The sequence below is a fragment of the Amphiura filiformis genome, chromosome 2 (assembly GCF_039555335.1).
Source record: "Amphiura filiformis chromosome 2, Afil_fr2py, whole genome shotgun sequence".
In the NCBI taxonomy this organism is placed as follows: Eukaryota; Metazoa; Echinodermata; class Ophiuroidea; order Amphilepidida; family Amphiuridae; genus Amphiura; species Amphiura filiformis.
In genome coordinates, this window is record NC_092629.1 from 62,736,139 (window position 1) to 62,758,570 (window position 22,432).

The 22,432-nt window shown below is 37.5% G+C and overlaps 1 protein-coding gene across 1 annotated transcript in view; it reads left to right on the forward strand.

The window, feature by feature from the left end:
• Nucleotides 1–22,432, forward strand: part of LOC140146514 (uncharacterized) — a 54,652-nt gene that overhangs the window by 30,382 nt on the left and 1,838 nt on the right. Inside the window, exons 2-3 of the mRNA XM_072168388.1 lie at nucleotides 1,733–1,909; nucleotides 12,448–12,585. Of these exons, the coding sequence (XP_072024489.1) occupies nucleotides 1,733–1,909; nucleotides 12,448–12,585 (315 nt within the window). The remainder of the gene's footprint in view (nucleotides 1–1,732; nucleotides 1,910–12,447; nucleotides 12,586–22,432) is intronic.

Genomic DNA, 22,432 nt, shown 5'->3' on the forward strand with positions numbered 1-22,432 from the left:
GCACAGTATGAACGCGTTTTGGAGTGTCTGGTACCGTGCTAAGTAGGCGCTGGAAAAAGTCTAAGAGGCAAATGAGAAGGTATTTGCAATATGTATGTCGAACTTTGCTCTGTTTACCTACAAACACAACAAATGTGGCTGATTCCATTTAGGTGCAAGTTGTGACATGTGTAAACATTACAAATATGCAAAAAAAATCAGGTTTGAAAAAAATAACCAAATTCATATTAATAAGATCGTACATTATGACTTAAAGTAAATCATGACGGATCATCAAATTTTCCACAAAAAGCGCCAAATGTGGTTAAAATTGGGAAAACAACGCAAATATATCCAAACTTACGCAAGTATTTTAGTCATACAAAAATTATGTTATATGATTGGGTCGTTGATCGTAGATGTTCTATTAAAATGTCACTGGGTTGGAAATTGCGGGTAAAATTGCGCTTGAAATATTTGAGTTAAATATATAAACAAACAAACAAACAAACAAAAGTAAAATAAAATCAAACGTTTGTGTCATTCACCATGCGGTTCAACAGACCACAATTCTCATGAAAATATTCTTGAAATCCGGGCGGGGACACTGGCGAACATGCATGAAGAATTTGGGCCATAAACTTTGTGACAAAATTGATTGCTGCTGCATGCTGTAATTGACTTTGGTAGCCAATGATTAATTAAGCGATTTATTCTTGGCTTTCAAGTTAAGATAATTGTAAGCATTAGCCATCGTTAATGACATCATATATCATACTTTACCACGTATGAACTTGAAAGGGCAGAAAGTGAACTATAAAATGAACTAAAAATTTCCTTATTTTTTATATCATTGATCAATAACCTTCATTCAACGATTCAATGAATAGTTTAGACGCAAAATGTCGATAAATGCCATTTTTGAGTCAAGTTTGAGTCGATTATATTTTCCCTCGAAAGAAATGGGTAAAAAACCCCGTTTGTTAGGATTTTCTCCAAAACTGAGCATTTTTGCCCAAATTTGACCTCGCATGGATTTTTCACGTCTAGACCAATGATTTAGCAGCCTGAGTTATGGGCATGTAAAATGTCTTATTTTGCCTTAAATAGGCTTAGGGCCTACACGGTTTTCAGGTTAACCACTAGGTTGTGTTCAGGGGCGTAGCCAGCTTTCTTGGTCAGGGGGGCAAAAAAATTCAGGGCACAGCTGAAAAATATTGCAGTTGCAACATGAAATTGTTGTTTTAGAGAGACTGTACATGTTTTCGAGCTTCCAAAAAAGGCTTTATTAGGGCGATATGCGCGCGTAGCGCGAAAAAAATTTGAATTTGACACCATTTTTTGCCCATCATCGCGACGAAAATTGCTTTATTGTGACAATATGCGCGCGCAGCGCGCAAAATGTTTGTATTTTAAACTATTTGGGCCCATGATCGGGGTGAATTTTGATGCAAAAGGGGCTCCTTGCCCTTTTTCTTTTCCTTTGCCCTTTGGTCAGAGGGGCACTTTTTTCTTTCATTTTTTGTCAGGGGGGCAGTCTGCCCCCCTGCCCCCCCCCCGCTGGCTACGCTAACACTAACAAAGGTGCCAAAATCCGAATGTTGATGATTTTACGACCCTGCAGATGAGGAAATCGCTGAATGTGCCTTTAAGTTAATCATTTTCACCATTTTTCACCAGATGAGCATGCTTGAGACATGTGCAATGTTATCAACCAATATTGTAATATTTTCTCTTTTCTGTATTTTTTCAGGTAAAACAACTATTTTATACAGAGTGAAACTAAACGAAGCCGTAACAACCATACCCACCATAGGATTCAATGTAGAAACAGTCACACCAGTCCCAAATGTCACACTTTGTGTGTGGGATGTTGGCGGTCAACAGAAAGTACGAGCATTATGGCAGCATTACTTCTGTGAAACACATGGTGAGTAGGGCCTATTTTGTTTATTTATTTGTTTAAATTTGTTTACTTGTGATTCCCAAAATTTCAGTTGATTCTGATTTTGCGTTTGCAAGTTATGCATGATTATGCCGCAAGTGCATTACACTGCTCCAAAGGCCACTGTGTTGTAATATCGTTCTGGTTTCCAGTGGTATAAAAATCTAATCTTTTTTGTGTGAAAACTGGCGGGATGAGGCTGTCGATTACGAAATGCCCTTTTAATCATTAGGGGCTGTACAATAATTATGAGCCCCCGGGGGGGGGTAAATTTCCAAACGACTCGCCAAAAATAGCTGCCCCCTCCTTCTCGGCCCGCCAAAAATCGCTTGCCCACCCCCCACCCCCTTTCGGCTTGCCAAAAATTCTTTGCCCCCCCTTGCGCATGCCAAATTTTTAAGATCCCAAATTCCAAACCTTTTAAGGTTTAATGGTCTAGATATAATGTTGCGAGTGCAGCGAGCAGGAAAATTTGCATATTTAAGCGTGTCCGTACTGTTTTCCTTTTTAGAGCATTTTATTTAAAAGGCGCCCCATGAATGTGTGCCAAAAAAATCGCTTGCCCCCCCTTTCGGCTCGCCAAAACTTTCTTCCCCCTCCCCCCCATTTTACCCTCCCCAGGGCTCATAATTATTGCACAGCCCCAACTCTGAACTTGTGGGCTTCTGCACCATTGGTGCTCCATGTTTCAAACCCACCCTATACGTTATTTTCAACACATTTTTTCCAACGGTCAAATGAGCATTCTGGTATTGCACTGCGTTTATTTTCTTTCAAGAGTACACTTGTATAGCTGTGACCATAGACCCTAAAAAAGGAACAATTTAATATTTCTACGTGCAGTCTATGCTCTCAGTGCATGCGCGTATTTTTTTTTTTTTTTTTTTTTTGGTGGGGGGGCTTTGGGGCGCCAGCCCCGGGCTCAAAGCAAGGGTGGCCAAATCGAAGGGGCGGCGGAAAGAAGAAGGGGGGGAAAAAAGAGGGGCGGTGGAAGAAGAAGGGGCGGCAAAAAGAATTAGTAAGGAAAAAAGGGCGGAAAATGTGAAAAATTGTACTCATCAAAATCAAAATGTGTTGCTTTTGGGGCGGTAGCGCCTATAAATCCTTTTTTTTTTTTTTTTTTTACTTTTTCAAACGACCGTAAAAAATTGGGGCAACCTTTTCGGGCTGTTGAGGAAGGGGCGGCAAAATTGGATTTTCTTCAGCCCCCCGGGGAAGGGGCGGCCACGATACGCCACTGCAGTGAGAGCACCAGTAGCATGATAGCCAAACTGTTTGACCCCTGATGACTTTCAGACATGTTCCTGTCATATTTAGGATTATTTTTAGCACATTTAAGCCCAATTTATTTATGTTTGTGCTCCCCTCATACGAAGGATTCCGTCCACCAAGTTTAAGCCCAATCGGGCGAAGTTTAAATTTAGCCCCTCTGTGGTTGACCTCGATTTTGTATCGCGCACATGTTCCCCCCGTATCAAGGATTCCACCCACCAAGTTTAAGCTCAATCGGACAAAGTCTGAAATTCAAAAATAATTTGCAGCAATGAATTCTGGGTGGACATTACGGTGCAATTGGCAGGTATAGCCAAAATCTTGATCAAACTAGTTATAGCCCTATTAGGCCTAGGCCTATATAACTTGTTTGATCAAGATTTATAAACCTGTCCGATGTCCCAGAGAAGATGTTTCCTGGATGTCCATAAGTTGCCCAGTAGGCCTACACATCTTATTATCCACTTGCTGCTTTATCCACTTGGGGTACTCCTACACTGTAAACGTAAGTTAGTCAATAAATTTGACTACTTTTCGAATCAATAAAATTAGTCATTAAAAAAAGTAAAGGAGGCGATCGTGTATAGGCCCATAAACAGTGATCGGAGTGTCCATCTCTCTTTCATTGGCGATTGGCCAGACTCTTCCATGTAATGTTGCTATTGGGGGATCGCTACGCCTCCATATTAAACCGGTTCCACAGCGAGTCTGTTACTGACCTTCCCGGCATTTAAGAATGCCGGTACTAGCCCTACTAGTATAGGGCCTTTTGACTGTGGTGATCCAAAACCATGCTATATCATAAAACCTGGCTATGTTCAGAGAGCTGCTGCCAGTGACTGCTATCTCGGGGACAGCGGTTAGTGGGTTGTGAGCTGTCACTGGGTTTTTAGCAGTTCTCAGTATATAGCATGGTGTATATAATGTGTAATAAAAAAGGCCCTGTGGTAGGGCTAGCCGGTACCCATTTATACACCTGGGTATAGAGAGGAGCAGAGAAGATTCTGAGAGGAGTAATCGAGATACCTTACACAAGGGCACAACATGATGGCGTCGCCGGGGCTCGAACCCGTCGCGCCTTCCGATTTATACGAGTGGATGCCCGTTCCGCTCGCCACCGTGCTTAACGTGCCTCACTGTCACGTACGTGTCGAGATAAAATATTCGTACAGTGACAATTAACACTCCGTGTAGATATGCTTTATTAGTAGACAATGGTAGAGCCTTTCTTACGGTCATTTTCAGGTAAAAATGTCAATTTTTTTATTTTTGAAACGCACTCTCTACTTCATCAACACTTTTTATCTCATTGCACGAACGTGACAGTGAGGCACGTTAAAATAGCCCCGTGCTCCAAAATTAGTCATACAATACAAGATGTAGTTTTTTTTTATTCAAGGAAAATTATGCTGAAATTGAATTGTGCCAACCTTTTTTTTCCTGGATTGTAGAGCTATGGTGACCTGGTCATAATGACTTTGCTTGGCCATGGTGCAGAGATATAAAACACCATGGAATGTATAAACAGTTCATTGGATTCAAGCCATTATGACCCATAGTGCAATTTCATATCATGATAATTCATGATCATCATTCATGATAATTTTGAAGCTGCTCCCACCATAGGAAATACCCTACGGGTCGATTGGGAGGGTGGTACAACGGTAACGATAGCCTCCCTTCAAGTACAGGTGGAGGTGATTTATGCTAAACCCTTCCACCCCCAATATTTTGCCAGGGGTGGTCCATACAATCATCCCCTCCAATGTTGACGCCTGTGCGGGGTTTCTGCATAGGAGAATACCTGGAAGCGTCACTAGAAATTAGCATGAGGCCGCATTCATATGTAAATAGCGTATTGTTATTTAAATTTGTGCCCAGACGTATTGAGGGCGACAGTCATGTTATCCAGATAGAGAATGTCTTGATGCGCCAGGCATGTCAAATTGCTGAGTGAATGTGTATAAATCCCCTTTCTGTATAGGTAATAAGCTAGTATATTTCGTGTTCCAGTTTGTTATAACAATAAGTGTATAAACTTTGAAATTGACGTGAATTTGAAGTGCAGAGCTCCAAATCTAGCTAAATCGTGTAGTGTGAAATTATGCTGTGTGACCCCCTCTGCGTGGTAGAATTATAAAAAAATTTATTCATAAAACATTGAATTTAACATATAATATGGGCAGCCAACCACGATTTATCAGCATTTAAAAGATATATTAATTAACAAAGATAAATAATCAATAATACAAATGTCAATTTAACTAGTAAACAAGTCTGAAATCTTAAAATGTTGCCACGTGATTTCCCAAACACATGATATGTCAACATGTGATCATTATTCAGATTTACCGTAAGTATTTGGAGTATAATGGTGCACGGCTTGCAGGCAACTGTGTATTTCTTTACCTGCGTATAAAATCAATAATTCATGCTGGGAGCCAAGTAACATTCTGTCTGCTTAGTGCAGATTGTATTTTATTTTACTTGAGAGCATAATAGAAATACATAAAGACGAATAAGGCGCCATGATGGAAAGCTATGGAAGGTCAGGTCGGGTATCAAAGTTTTAATTCTGTGGGCGAAACGCATAGCCGGATCCTGGGGAGGGGGCACTCGAGTGACGGGGATGTGCGGACAGCAGTTCGAAACTAGGGGGCTTTGGGTGAGAGCCTATAGACACCGAAAAGGGGGTCTTTGAAAAAGGCCCCTAAAGGGGGTCTTTCCGTGAGACTGGGAAATTTTTAGTCAAAATATAAAAGTTGGTATAGGCCCTACAAAATTGGCAAAAATTGTGAAAAAATTGAAGAAAAAGAATGAAAAAAAAAACACCAAGGCCATTCAGTGAGAGATTATTAGAAACTTTCCCAAAATCTTTGAAAAAAAGAGGGGGGGGGGTGTCTTTTGGTGACGGGGAAACAAAAAGGGGGTCATTAAGTGAGAGGAAGGTCATAGCGAGTGTGTAGAAGAATTCAAATATCACAGATACAGTTTTGTAGGTCCTGTGGTTCTTGAATTATCGTTAAAGGGCTGAAACAACAACACTTTTGTAAAACGTACATAACTCATTAACAACAAGTCTTCAAAGTATACCTTAGTCAATCCTTAAATCAAGAACTCTAGGGTTATGAACCATGCAGAAAGCCCTGAACTCACTTAAAGAATTCCTTTGTCATGTTTGTTTTGTGGCTCTACAGGGTGTCCCATAAAAATTACCGAGTTAATAAAATTGAACGAGAAATAGACATGAGAATCAAACAATTAAAAATGCAGCACATAGCCTATTTTATTGTGCATCACATAGGCTGCGAACATTTTATTTGATTCGGTTGACTGGTTGCGTAGAAATGAACGATTACATAATGCGCGTAATGCAGTTCATTCCAAGTTTGATCAACAGGCAGGCGTTTTTTTTCATACTCGCTCACCGCTTCCTAAAATATGTGTATCTCATTAAGTTTTGTCCACATTATCTATTTTATAATCCAACGGTGTTATGTTATTCATGCTTTCACTGAAGATAAATAAAATTAGCGTATAAGATGCAGAATAAGATGGGCTACACGCTGATTTTAGAATTTTAAATTCTGATGTCTATTTCTAGACTTACGTCCAAATTTATTCGCCCGGTAATTTTTCTGGGACACCCTGTATATCGAATTGCTTGTGAAGTGTTTTTAAATCTATTAAAAATTATCTGGTTAGGAATATTTTTTCAACGTAGGCTAAACATTCCATTTTTGAGATATTTTGTCAAATTATCAAGAGCTAGCTCAAGAACCACTGAACCAATACTTGTAATTGTGTGTACTCATTTTAATGCATTTTTCATGCCGATTCCAAATAATTTTATAGTCATAAAAATGTTCAATTCTGAATTGTTTTAATTAAAACAAAAAATTAAAACTTGTCGTGTGCATTTGACACCCGCGTTGAGAGAGTTAACTCCATCCCACCTATCGGAATCACAGAATCGGAATGGAAAGGTGCAAAGGAGGACGCAGAGGTTAAGTGCATTGTAAAAAGAAATATGGCAAGAATGCTTATCTCGACTTTTAAAACTTACGACAACCCCATGACGTCATATCCATTGTTGCATGCACTTGAAAGATCAACATGATGAAATTGTTTATTTATTACTCCTGCCGGGGTAAGCAGTGCATGGGTGGAGGGAAACCCCAGGAATGTATGACATCATAATGACGTCACATCCCATGCACCTCGTGATTCTTCACACCTTCATAGTGTATAGGCATATGCCTAGTATTATAATAGGCCTACTGTAGATTTTCGCGGAAATAATAAGGCCTTATTTTGTTTAGTTTTCACACTTGCGTTGCGTAACGTAACAATTGCTTTGAAGATTGCGCCCTTAATATTTATAGTTTTGAAGTTGCACCATATTTCCATTGTTTTATGACCTCATGATTGGCAAGACTCAAAACGTAATTGACGTCGGACCTTAATATCATGCTTTATGTTATAGAAACACGCACATGCAACCAACAAGAGTTAATGTATTGAGGAGTGCATTCACATTGTATTTATACATGGATAGTTTTGAATCATTTCATTATAATAATGACAAAAAAGACGCACATTATTCATATGCAAACATGCCGCGCCGACGGTCCTAATATTAACGATTTAAAATGCACTTCTAAAAATATGAAAGTTGAATAGGCCTACGTTTTTTGCATTTTTCACCCGCATTTCCAAATTGTCATTATCCACGCGGCGTTTCACTGATGAATATAGCTCTTTCATTTAAATCAATTAGTAAATTAACGTAATTAACCATTGAAGTTCATCATTGATTAACCGTGCTGCTGCCGTGCATCATAAAAAGTACAGCAAGGCGCGCTGCGCTGCGCTGGGTGCTGGATGTTGATGTTTAAATATTCATACTGTGTGTGCATAACCCGGGTATAAATCAAGTCTGTGCATGTTTCTTCGTTTTATTTTTTTTTCAATTATTACTATTATTAATTAATCCTTTGTTCTCCAGTACTCATTTTGCTTCCTTTCAAAGAAGCCGAGATATCAGGAGAGGGCCTAAAATCATTCGAATTGCATGAATTGGAGCGCATCAGTCGCCCGGCCCCCCAACTCAACACAAAAGTTGACAACCATGAGAGTTACCAAATCTTTCAAAAGCCCCCCTTTGCAATGATTTTTCATCAAATTTACCCCCCTTTTTCATGCAAAATCAAAGACAAAATTTGGCCCAAAACAACCCCTTTTGTGGCTTTTAAGGGATCTGGAATGAGCGTTTTGAGCGTTTCGACAGTATTTTTATGGGATATGAGAGCACCTCAGACGTATCGAATTCCATTCTGAATACGTAGCATGTCTTTCTGATATCAAATAATTTTCATTTTTTGAAAATCACGATATAGGCCTAATACAAATTTTATGACAAATTATAAAAATTTGATATTTTTCAAATTTTTGATAGGCCTATAGTAAATTTTATAAATCGAATGATGTATTCTTAAAGGAAAAGCCGACGATCAATTGAAAATTTTGACCTTTCATATTGAAGATATGGATTTTTTCCCCCAAAAGACCTAATTTCCAGGATCTGTGGGTAAACATAGCCTTGACGAGAGCGAGGACAAACTTTTATCGTGTGTTTTCGCCGGGCTTTGGTTTTATAGGTCTTAGTTTTGTAGACAGGGTCTTAGTTTTATAGGTCTTAGTTTTGTAGACAGGGTCTTAGTTTTATAGGTCTAAGTTTTGTAGACAGGGTCTTAGTTTTATAGGTCTTAGTTTTGTAGATAGGGTCTTAGTTTTACAGGTCTTAGTTTTGTAGAGAGTGTCTTAGTTTTATAGGTCTTAGTTTTGTAGATAGGGTCTTAGTTTTATAGGTCTTAGTTTTGTAGATAGGGTCTTAGTTTTACAGGTCTTAGTTTTGTAGAGAGTGTCTTAGTTTTATAGGTCTTAGTTTTGTAGATAGGGTCTTAGTTTTATAGGTCTTAGTTTTGTAGATAGGGTCTTAGTTTTATAGCCTGTCTTAGTTTTGTAGACAGTGTCTTAGTTTTATAGGTCTTAGATTTGTAGATAGGGTCTTAGTTTTATAGGTCTTATTTTGTAGACAGGGTCTTAGTTTTATAGCCTGTCTTAGTTTTGTAGACAGGGTCTTAGTTTTATAGGTCTTAGTTTTGTAGACAGGGTCTTAGTTTTATAGGTCTTAGATTTGTAGATAGGGTCTTAGTTTTATAGGTCTTATTTTGTAGACAGGGTCTTAGTTTTATAGCCTGTCTTAGTTTTGTAGACAGGGTCTTAGTTTTATAGGTCTTAGTTTTGTAGACAGGGTCTTAGTTTTATAGGTCTTAGTTTTGTAGACAGGGTCTTTAGTTTTATAGGTCTTAGTTTTGTAGACAGTGTCTTAGTTTTATAGGTCTTAGATTTGTAGACAGTGTCTTAGTTTTATAGGTCTTAGATTTGTAGATAGGGTCTTAGTTTTATAGGTCTTATTTTGTAGACAGTGTCTTAGTTTTATAGGTCTTAGTTTTGTAGACAGGGTCTTAGTTTTATAGGTCTTAGTTTTGTAGATAGGGTCTTAAGTTTTATAGGTCTTAGTTTTGTAGATAGGGTCTTAGTTTTATAGCCTGTCTTAGTTTTGTAGGTTTTAGTTTTATAGGTCTTAGTTTTGTAGGTCTTAGTTATAGGGTCTAAGGTCTTAGTTTTATAGACACCCATAGATTAAGAGGGCGGGTACAACTGTTAAAAAAAACACCATGGAATTTATATTCAATTTGGGTGTATTTTCCCAGCGCAGAATAATGTGTTTTTGTCATGAATTTTACGTACCGTACCGTACGTTACGTTTTTTGAAGTTCTTTCTCCGTAGGATACCTACGTGACACATAGAAAGAACAGTTAATTGAAAGCCAAAATATAGCTGTATAGTAAACATGGATTCAAAAGAACAAAACGGTGGTAACCACTACGCGTACGCGGAGTCGGGAAAATCAGGGAAATCTCCCCCAAACCATCAAAACCGATTCCCCTTTTAGAACCCCCCCCCCCCCATCCTCAGTGCAGTTAGTTTCCTGAAATCAAATGGTTCGCCATAAGGTTATTAATTCTTTTAAAGTGTTGTGATTTGGTAGTTCACAGCATCTTACGAATGGTAGTGAGCTTTGGCAAAAATTGCATTGCTCAATTTATAGCGAGCGTGTAGAAGAATTAAAATATCACAGATATACTTTTATAGATGCTGTGGTTCTTGAGTTACGTTGTGAAGAGGGCTGAAACAACAACACTTTTGTAAAATGTACATAACTAATTAACAACAATAAATTAAGCAAGTTTGCAGAGTATACGATTTGTGGAATGAACTTTTGCAAAACATCAAGGTGTTAATTTTCAATAATATATTGATCTAGATAATGAAAATCGATTTTTAGGTTGCTTCGACCAACAATACCTCGTCTATTTTTAAGGGGTACTACACCCCTCGATAAATTTGTGTCTATTTTTACATTTTTCTCAAAAACTAATAACACAGTGGTAACAAAAGTTATGTATATTATAGGGGCAAGGAATCCAATTACTACACTGGAATTTCAGTGACCCAAGACAAGCGGTTTGTTATTTATGATCAGAAATAAGGTACCGCTAGGATGTACCTCGTTTCCTATCATATATACTGAACCGCTTGTCTTGAGTCATTGAAATTTCAGTGTAGTAATTGGATATCTTGCCCCAATAATATACATAACTTTTTTTTACCAGTGTATAATTATTTTTTGCAAAAATAGTCACAAATTTACCATATGGGTGTAGTACCCCCTTAAAGGTCAAAATGATGTTCGCACTGCGCGGATGGTAGGCCCTATAACATCTGCGGAATTGCAAAAATAAACGTGGGAAGGTAGAGGCTTTTTCTACCAATTGGTCCAGTGGTGTTTTGTCCAAGCACAATTCGTCTGAACTATTTTGGTCCAAAAGATACCCACACGTTCGGTCTAATGCATGCCATAGGGATAATATTAAGCAAAGCATGCCAATTCAGTAGTTACGTAATGTTACTACACTAAGCCAAAAAAGAAACTTATAATTTTTCACAAGGTCGGTCATATATCTTAAAATCCTGTCAATCAAAATGAATCAAAATTACACACAGGATTACTTCAATACTCTAATCTAAACACATGTCAGTAACCAAGCAGTTGTCCAACTGACACAACAGCAAAATGCACTGACATGGAACAGCTTTCTGGACCACATTCACAGAAAAAAGTAAGCCTATTGAAGTAATCCTGTGTGTAATTTTGGTTCATTTTGATGGACAGGATTTTAAGATATGACCTTGTAAAACTCAGTTGGATCACTAAAGTAATTTGGATCCAAGTCCATCATGGACCAATCATGGCAATTATTTTGGACAAAGCGTTGTTTTAATAAGTGAATTTATACTCGATCGCTTTTGCAGAAAAGCGATTCTCGCGGATCACGCATGCTCAGTTTTTGCCTCCGTTTTCAGAGCGTCAAGCCGATCAATCGATAGGCCTACAAATCGCCGAGGCAAAAACGACGTCGCTTTTACCATGTTTACAAGTTGAAAAAATCTCAACTTTGGAGCCGTTATATCGCTTGACACGTGATGCATCAACCAATCATTCACTGGATCTATTATTTTGCTAATTAATTTACCTTTCTCGATTATTAACTTTCGGTGATGTATTAATTCAAAACAATAATTTATTGAGAGCAATGAATGTATAGTATAGGCCTAAATGCAAAAGAGACAAGCGATGCATGAAGGGAAAGAAAAAACGAAAAAAGAGAGAATGATTAGATGAACAAAGAAGTCACTTGGTACCCCGGGAATTTGAATCTTAGACCACTCGTGCGCCAAGGATGGCCAACCGGGAGCCACGGGGGTTTCGCTGGCTGGGCCAACGATTCCGTGCGTACATGAGGACTTAGGGTGATTGCGTCATGGCATCACATGGGATGCATGTATGGACAGTGGTTTTCCTTGTTGGGGTTTGTTAGATTTGGCAGTATTGGCCTCAATCTAGGAAAATACTAGTCTGGAAAACTGATTACTACCCGCGAGCTACCAACATGTGTAGGAGTGACTCACCGGTCGCCGCTTCGCGGCGAGCTGTCGCGGCTTCGCCGCTCCCCCCCCCCCCTCGGCAAGGATTGTGAGTCGTCTTTGACAAGACTAGGAAAATACATGCTCATTGTGATAAGTTGTAATTTTGCTGGTTTCCTTTTTGTATTTTTCGCAGGTTTGATATTCGTAGTGGACAGTGCTGACAGAAGTAGGCTATGGGAAGCCAGGGATGAATTATTTCGAGTGCTCTCAAGTTCATATATGACACCGGGTATTCCAGTACTGGTCTTAGCAAATAAACAAGATTTACCAGGTAAGAAATGCACCATTTAGGTAAAATCCCATCAGCCTTTGTGTCTTTAAAGATGTGTGACCCCGACCCGATCGACAGCCTCATCTCCCAACTTTTCCCTATATCAAAATTTAAATTTGGACATCAGAAAGCTCATATTTTTCTCATAATCCCGGTGAAATTTTAGGTCTGAAATATGTTCTGTTTAGATGTTATGAACGTAAAAGTGATAGCCTCGTCCCTAATTTTGATGGTTATACCACATATGTGCCGTTGTGCATATACTTCTAATATCAAAACTGCTAGTGCAATTATCATGATTATTTAAAACTTAGGCTTAAAGCCCCGTCAGAGCAGTTCTTCTGGTGAACCAAACCTGCCTGGTTATGAAATTGATCAGTGACGGTTATCTCAGAATTTGACAGGTGAAATTGATGTTTTAAAGGCCTACCCAAACCATATAGGATTAATCTAGTATCTCTAGTCGGACACTAAATACTATTGACGCGATATTTTTTTATTATTTCTTTTTTGACTGGTGGCGAACCTTATTTTCGGATTAGTGAACCTTTATAGGACTAGGCCTAGGCCTACTGAACCACAACTATTCTATTTTAATAGCAGTCAGTCCCCATGATCGTGTTGGATATGGAATAGATGGAGGTTTCACGTTGCCATGGTACCACACACGGTTCAGTTTATGCCCAAGTACACAAGATGACCGCATACTCATCTATTTTCATCACCTCATCTCCCTTCCTATCTTCCTTCCCTATCCTGGGGCATCAGCTGTATCTCATGCTGTCTTGCACCGTCTGATGTTGTTGGATAGTAAATATCTCAACTTTTCAACTTTTGACCAGACGACTTTTGACTATTTGTTATGATAATTGATAATGAAATCTTGCAATGTTTTAATAGAGAGCTTGCGAAATGAAGTTACTTTAACTTTAACTTTAACGTCTAGAGGATTATAGAGGATTATGTATTCAAAACCAAGGTGGTTTTGAATACGGTACATAATCCTCTATAATCCTCTAGACGTTAAAGTTAGGGGGGTCGATCTTTTGTGCGTAATTATAGAGGGCCAGGGGATTCACGCTATCATTAAAAAAAATATTTAAAGAAATCAAAGAGCCCTAGGAATAAAAATTGTAGTGTAATTCACGCCAGATACAATTTCTTTTAATGACAAAAATGAATTTTTGTAATCGATCAAAAACCAAACGTTTTATACAAATTTTGAATTTAGCCTGAATCCATAAATATGGCACCTCTCGCCCTTTTTCAGGTCAAGGCTGTTTTAACCATTATGCAACGAATCATTGTTGAAGCTATTTCACATACATGTCTAAAACACTCTAGAGAAAACATTTTGCCATATACTGCTGAAATATCTTTTGTTGATTTCGAACGATAATGTCTTAACGTCGTAAATTTTAAGGTCACATTTCTAAAATCAAAACAAAACATTGCGACGCAGATATTCCCCGACTTATGCAATTTCATCATCGTATCAGTGTCTTTATTATTTGTTTGAGCCCTTTTCCAAATGTTTGTGCTATTTATACATAAAACGGCCAATCTATCTTTACAAAATGCGGCATTTTAATGTAAACAAAAGGCTAAAGATAGCATTATGAGATTTATCTTTTATTATTACACTCCACCGTTCATCTGCCTCCGTGGCAGAGCGGTAAAGACCGTGACTGATAATCAAAGATGAGTGGAATCGTTGGTTCGAGTCTCCTCGAAACCTGTGGAAACTTTTTTTTCTTCAAAATTCATGATCGCATTCCGAAATGAGTCACTTGTCGCTAAATCATGTATCATTTCGCAAGCTCTCTAATATGTCAATAATGTCTTAATATGTCAATTGATGTAATGAGGTGATGCATCATGTTGCAAAGTATTTTGGGGAGGGTTATTCAAGGGTAAGATATCTTATCTGTTCGTCTGGAAAAAAGAGATGGTATGTGCTAAAACAAGGATTCGTATATAAATAGTCCAATAAATTCCCAATCGTGCAAATCATGTTAAAGTTGCTGTATTTGGCAGAGATTGATGAGTACTTATAGCGCTGATCATTATGCTATGGAGGCATTTCAACAGCACCCTTATTTGGTGGGAAAAGGTCATTGAACTTTTATACAGAGGTACGTTCAAAATTGCTCGGACTTGGTTTAAAATATAAACAATGTGTTCCTCTAGTCTGTCATAAGGATTCAAAAAAGTATAGTTTGACTTATCTACGATCTACATACGGTTACGGAGTTATGAGCAACAAGAAGTTGTCTTTAAAAAAGAAAAGTTCACGGATCAGGTGTATAGTACATGTACTTTGAGCTACTTTGATCTAACATATAATATTCATATCTAATACCGTAAACGTTCGCCTAATGGCGCTATGGAGTTCATGGAAAGAGCGCCATCCTTGTAAAAGCCGACTATTATCACTGATCATTAAGGGTACGTGTATAGTTAAAGGGTGAAACCTATCGACACATACAATTATGAACAAGATCGAACAAACTTGTTCATGATAATGCGGTAATCATTCACCTGATACGTTGTGGCCCAGTGAGCAGAGCATTAGACTATAGTGCGAGGATAAAGAGAACTTGTGGAGAAGATTGATGGTTCGAATCTCATGCAGTAATTTCTGACAAATTATGATGTCTGCCAATGGTGTTTTTTTTTTCTGATTTGAGGAAATTTTATTCTCTATTTTCTTGATTTTATCTTTAACATTGATTTTATAATTTTATTATTTTATCTTGTATGTGTCTTTTTTTCATGATTCTTTGTTTTTATCGTTTCATTTTAGAGTAACTCAATCCATTCAATCAAATGTTGTAATGAACCTATTTGATTGTATTTCAAGTCTTTCAATTCGCGCGAGTGTCCTTGCCTATGCATCAGTGGTCATAAGAGGTATATCATTTTATTCGAAAGGGGGGTCCCAAATATACGGGGGTCATAAAGTCTTGGAAAGAATAATAGGAGGGAGTCATCAAATGTTTTATGACCAAAATGTAGGGAGTCACACGATGACCACAGAAAGTGTGTTATTTTATTCAAAAAGACTGACTTCAATACAATTTTGGGGTTTGGGATCATAAAATTTTTGTTGCCGAAATAGGGGGTGCACAATTTTATTGACGCAGACTTTTTGTAAATTTGGGACCCCCCTTCCGAACAAAAATGATAGCCCTCTAAGAGGATTCAAAAGATAACCTCTGCCCCAATAATCCCTAGCTATATTTGTTTGAAACTGTTCCTTCTATAATCTGTGCACGGAGGATGTATCATAAATAGGTTCAGTCTTCAAATGATATAAATAAAATTTGAATGAGTGAACGAACAAAATCATACAACGACCAACTGAATAGAGGCTGTCATATGACGTATCATCCCGTAAATATGGCGGACTACTCAAATGCATTCAACAAAAGCATGATTGCATCTACCGCGACAGTTCGTCTCACACACATAACAAAATGCACTACGATCAAATAGGTTGATGACAACATTTGATTGAATGGACTGCACTGCGCCATGATTACGGGGAAGAAACCGGTTCAAATCCTTTGTTTGGAGCCAATCGATAAACGCAAGGCCTCTATAGCTATCATTGAATACTGGCTAGGACTCCACAACACAATGAGCGTGTTTATAGTGAGACAATCTTTCCGTTATTTAGCTAAACTACCGCATAGTCTAGATTTACAATGGTTAGTAAAACATAAACAAATATAGACTGCGTGGCAGTCCAGCTAAATATCGCATAATCTGGCTCACTATAAACACGCTCAATGAGAACATGTTATAAGGCGCTTTGGAAGGCACAATATACCCCAATGGCTTTCCATATTATGTGCACTCAACAACTATTCAGTATCGAAGCCTAGCCCGGTATCGAAGTTACGTAATACTATGTCAACGGGATCACGCGCTTAAGTAATGAACCACGATCGAAACAATCAGTACACGAAAAAGGCATACCAAAATAGCGTGATCGTAATGATCGCCATACAAACAGTGCTTGGTTCCGATACCATCAGGGAGTTACGTAACTACTTCGTGGTCTGATAGTTATATGATCAATGGTCTGATCAGGAAAGTTGAAAAAGATCTTCTCTGGTCTGATCTACTTGGGTTCGATCCTTTTAAGAAAAGAAAAAATAGCTGATCATTTATAATGCATAAATGAATAAAGTAATGTAGTTACACAATTTGAAACATTGAGGCCGTTCTATTTTTCAAAGGTCATTTAACTGTTAAATGTAATATATCACGCATTGATAGGTAGCAGGTGGAGCAAATTTTGTCAGCGGTTTTTGCTGCCTTTTGTTCGCAGTGCCTATTTATCTAAAAAAAAAAAAAAAAAAAAATTAAAACAAATTCACAATATTCGTTCGTAAAATGGGTACAAAGTCCAAAAACATTTCTTGACCCTTCTTCACATAAAAGTGGGGGCAGAAATCGAGATTCGAAAAAGTAACATTCACCATTCAAGGCGCACCCTCTACCGACTGAGCTAACGGGTCAGACAATAGAAGGGTGTAATTTTGAACTGAAGAATATTAAAAAAATATGAAGAATTTACAATGTTATAAAAAGATTTACCAAAATGAGTTAGGTATAACGTATGAATCGATTTACAAATTAAGTCCAATGGCACTTTGAGAAAGAATACCTGAAGAAACCCCAAAACATTTGCTGCTCTAGCAACTAACCTAGTGACCTAAAGTATTGTGTCATGCCACGATATTTTTTTCTGAGGCATTACGTCCAGGTTGTCAATTTAACATACACGTATCCTTAATGCTGTTGAGATTTTACAAGGATGGCGCTCTCACATTTCTAAGAATCCAAAAGCGCCATTAGGCGAACGTTTACGGTATATAGGCCTACCAAAGTGGTAAACTGGAATTTTCCAGCTATCATGAGGTTGATGAGGTTGTGGATCACGAAATGTCCCTTTAAAGTCACAAAGAAAATAAAAATATAGCGAAAACAGTAAGCTCGATTTGCTTCAAACAAAATACATTGATCAGTGCACCTTGCTCTTGTCTGTTTAAAACAAACTCAGAGCATGGCTCCCAAACCACCTATAGGCCTAGATATACCCTAACTCATACGTGACTCAAACTATAAACATAAACACTAGATAAATAATAGGTTGATATATCTAGACCAGGCTTCCTCAAATAGATTTGTTGAAGCGCCACATGAAATTTAAAAAAAACTGCAAAGCGCCACTCAATGGCTGAGAATTCACGGGGGGAGTCAGAGGGGGGTTTCCCCCCTGTGAAGCTATCGATTTTTTTTAATTTGAGGTGCAAATGACGCCATTTGGTGCAACATTTTGTACTATTTTAGCCTGTCTTTACAAGGATAACATGGGAATCGCATTGTTTATTTATTTATTTTTAAATCTAAACGGCGCCGCGCGCCACTCGGGAAGCCACGGCGCGCCACATGTGGCGCGCGCGCCGCTATTTGCGGAGCCCTGATCTAGACCGTCTCATCCATGCAGACAGTTCAAAAGTTAAAATTTCCTCATGACTCACAGAATTTATTTGAAAAACAACCTCATCTACAAAGAAGCAGTTCTTAAACCTCAAATAGGTTGTATATAATATAATGACCTGTTAAGTGTTAATATAAGAGTTTGTTACAAAAACTCGCAGTCTGCATCTGGAGGTGAAGATTTGAGCTATATTGAACTGCGCCTTCGGAGGTGAGGCCATTGGCACATCATGATGAGAGCACAGAGTCAGAGCATGGTCAGAGTGCTTGAGGGATTTCCTGAAGCAAATGCTCGATGAGTGCACTGGTACAAAAGAACTAAACTGTGTTTTATAAACAATCTTAACCCTTTAAAAGGTTTTTTTTATATAAACATTCTCCGTCTGAACTCTAACTTTAAAATACTTTCCAAGGGAGAGTTGATAATATTAATTTAATTAATTTGTTTAATTAATTTCGGGTTGTTTATGTTCAAGATTTATAGGGCAAGTGCATACATAGAGCATCATGGAAAGAGTTTTCCGCTTCGCTAATTCCGGCCTATACGCCGTAGAAGTGACGGCATAATCGGATTAATTACCATAGCAATAGATGAATACAATTTTTGAATGTACCGCGCTACACTGCAGCAGGTTGCACTCATCACCTGTCTTCAATCATAATAATATAGATTGAATACAATACCGCTCTTTTGAAAGAGACTAATCTTACAGGTTCGAGTGATTAGCATTTATTTGACATCTATGGTTCAATGCATCGGTACCGCATGAACGTTGTAGTGTGGGGCGATATAGCCAAAATTGTATTCATCTATTGCTATGGTAGTTAATCTGATTAACTACGTCACTTCTACGGCGTATAGTCATGATAGTAGGCCTACATTAGACTTAGCCGAGCCAAAACGCAATCAACGGTTGGAACAAAGTATTCTAGCCATGGTTGGTAGGGACCAGTGATAAGAAAAATCTATGATAAAGAGTGGAAACTTAAGTATAGGCCTAATTGGTCGTAAAAATGTATAATATACATATTTTTGAAGGCCCCACCTCACAATCTCACATGCACTGCTAATATATATTTGAACCCAGGTCCGTATGCAAAATCCACAAATGTCCACTTTTTGGTGGAATTTTTTTTCCCCTTCAAATTGACAAAAGTCCAGTTTTTGTCGTTCAAAATATCCAAGAATTTTAATGCGGTTATATATAATGTCCGCGAACCCCCCCAAAAAAAAACCTTATGTACGGAACTGCTTGAACCTACTGAATTTTACAAACCAACTGAATCCTGTGGTTAGATCTGACCATGTCTTCAGAGTCTATGATCTGACCTAGTCACCTATATATTAATGTCATTCTTGTAGAATTTTCAGACGTTTATATTTGTTGTGTCAAACACCCAACGGCGGACGACATACATATGATTCACCAATCATTAAGCAAGAACCACCGCGGCATTTAATTTTTAATTATAGACCATTGTCTTAATAATTGAGTTTCATTGTACAGAGCCTGATCATATAGGGATAAAATCATTGACAAAATAATACAATTACTATGAGTTAGCAAGACTGTTAAGGAATCGGATAGCAACGTTTTGCACATTTTATGGGACCTGAGAGCAAATCAGACACATCGAATTGCATTCTGAAGAAGGTCTTTGTGATATCAAATAATTCTGATATTTTTGAAATTCGCGATATAATACAAATTTTATGACAAATTATTAAAATTTGATATTTATGATATTTAACAGTCCTCGAAGTAAACTTGATAAATCTAATAATTTACCTTACTTGAATTTATTTAAATCTAATGATATGTATACTTAAAGTGTATGGTAGGACTATAGCTGGGATGAAAAGCCGACCATCAATTGGAAAATTTGACCTTTCATATTGAAGATATACATTTTGTTCCCCAAAAGACCTATATTTTTTTTTTTTTTTAGAGAAAAAAATCGATGTCTTTAAACGAAAGGTCAAAATCTTTATTTTGGGCGGCTTTTCATCCCAGCTACATTTCAAGTACGTATCATTGGATTTATACAATTTACTAATAAATTTCAAAAATATAAATTTTTAATTACAAAATTATATCGTGAATTTCAAAAAATCAAAATTATTATTTTGATATCATCAGAACATTCCTCGTATTCAAAATGCAATTCTAAGCTAATATGTCTGATGTGCTCTCAGGTCCCTCAAAAAATACGTGAAATGTCGCTATCCGATCCCTTAATAGTGAATTGTGTGGTTCGCTTGGTAAATCCGTGTTGGTTAAATTTTTAACCCGTGTGTTTTAGCAGTGTATAATCCGTTCGCTCTAAAGGGCCATTCAGAGAGTTTAATTTTTGCGCAAACTTTGTTTTGTTGACTATCATGTATAAGAGATAAAGCCCGGAGATAAAGCACGGTTTACTGAGGAATACAGAGAACGTATATAAAACCAAGTCCGAAATGGGGTTTTAAGTTTAATAGGTTTAGGGTATTTTAGGTTAGGATAAGGTTACGGTTAACAAATGGTTAATAGCGTTATAGCATTATATAGTTAATGTCAGAGATAGAGTATAGGGTTAGCATTAGAATCAGAGTTAGACGTTTAAGGATAGGATTATAGGGTTATTTATAGGGCTTAGATTACAAGTTAGGGTAATTATGTTTTAGAGCACATTAAGCTCATTTAGCAGCGCTATGGGCTCTTCCAGAAGTACACACCCCCTATAGAGGAGTAAATTTTCAATAAAAGAAATGTCTGGATTTCCAGGTTTGCTTCCTGAAAACGACTGGAATTCCAGTTGCCAATGTTACTGTAAATTTGAATGAGCTTGGAAATGCAATAAAAATTAATGTAAGGCATTGTCCGAAATGAGCCCCTTAAATTTTTGGATTTTGGATTTTGATTTTGCTAGATTTGTAACTAAGTAATTTTTAATCAGTCATTGTAATAGTGTATTATATGTGACAAAGGTGAACCAATTGATATAGTTACTGTTAATGTTCTGTTTCGCGGTTTCATTTTCTTGTTTTGTACGCTTTATACTTATTTAGCATTGACTCTATGTAAATACGCAGTGTCACCTGTGTAAATAGCAATTAAAAGAAAAACCGCTTAGTTTCATTAATTACACTAGTTAGTAAACAATTCAATCCTATTATCATTTCCGATCGTCATTAGTAGTATTTGATATACACTTAAAGCCATATTATAACATTTGCTGAGGAGAACGCCCTCAAAAAAATTTTAAATTCAGGTTTTTGCATGATTGTAATGTACTTTAGTAAACAAAGATTCTCTGCAAAAATCAAGACTTCAGGTGATGTAGTTTTGTCAAAATCCGAGATTTTGAATAAACCGCCGGAATCAGCGTTTTATTATTACGATGGAAATATTAGTCGAACGCGTATTCGATGTCAACACACCCCTACGTACACGGCGTGCGGGACACACACACATATGCCAGAGGATCGTACCATATTACAACCGCCGGAATAACATGCATTGGCGCTAGTAGTAAATTCCCATTTTCTTTGCTTTACTTCACTTGTTCGGCTCAAAATTAAAAGGGGACATATCTGACAGTAAATGCTAACATTTTATTGAAAATGAATACTAATCTATTTTTAAAGAAATGTTACAATATGGCTTTAAAGCGAGTAATTTAAATAGTCTTGTATCAGTAATTAACTAATCTGTAAACACAATAAGCATGTCTGCAATCATAGATCATTGAATACAATACCGCTCTTTTTAAAGATACTAATCTTACAGGTGCGAGTGATCAGCATGATATGAATATTCTATAGAATTATGATCCCGGTCTTTGACATCTATGGTTCAAATAAATGCAGAGGTACCGCGTGAACGTACTACTATAGTGCAGCGCGATAGATTCAAGAATTGATATAGTTAATCCGATTATTAGCATAAAGTTGCCAGGGCACTGAGATACAGTCCAATAAACATGACACAATTCAATAAAAAACAAAAGAAATTCTGGAGGAAATATTGATTTTTGAAGACAAAAGCAAAGAGTCATCCTAACATGTATGGATATCAAATCTGGAATATCTCAGAAATGTATTTTGTTAACTCTATGCTTATTTTGTGAGTGCAAGTCATCGTAAGTTAAGGCTTTGTGGTTCTGAACCCTTGACTTAAAAATATTCGGTATTAGCGGACCTTTTTTACTTTGGGAATAACGGACGCTGAAAGTAATTGTGTGTTCAGATCAGCGGATCATCTGTAAACTATAGCATGTATAGACGAAGGGCAGACATTACCCTTCCGTTTTCAAATGTCATCTTGTTCATATCAATCGGGTGACCTGGAAA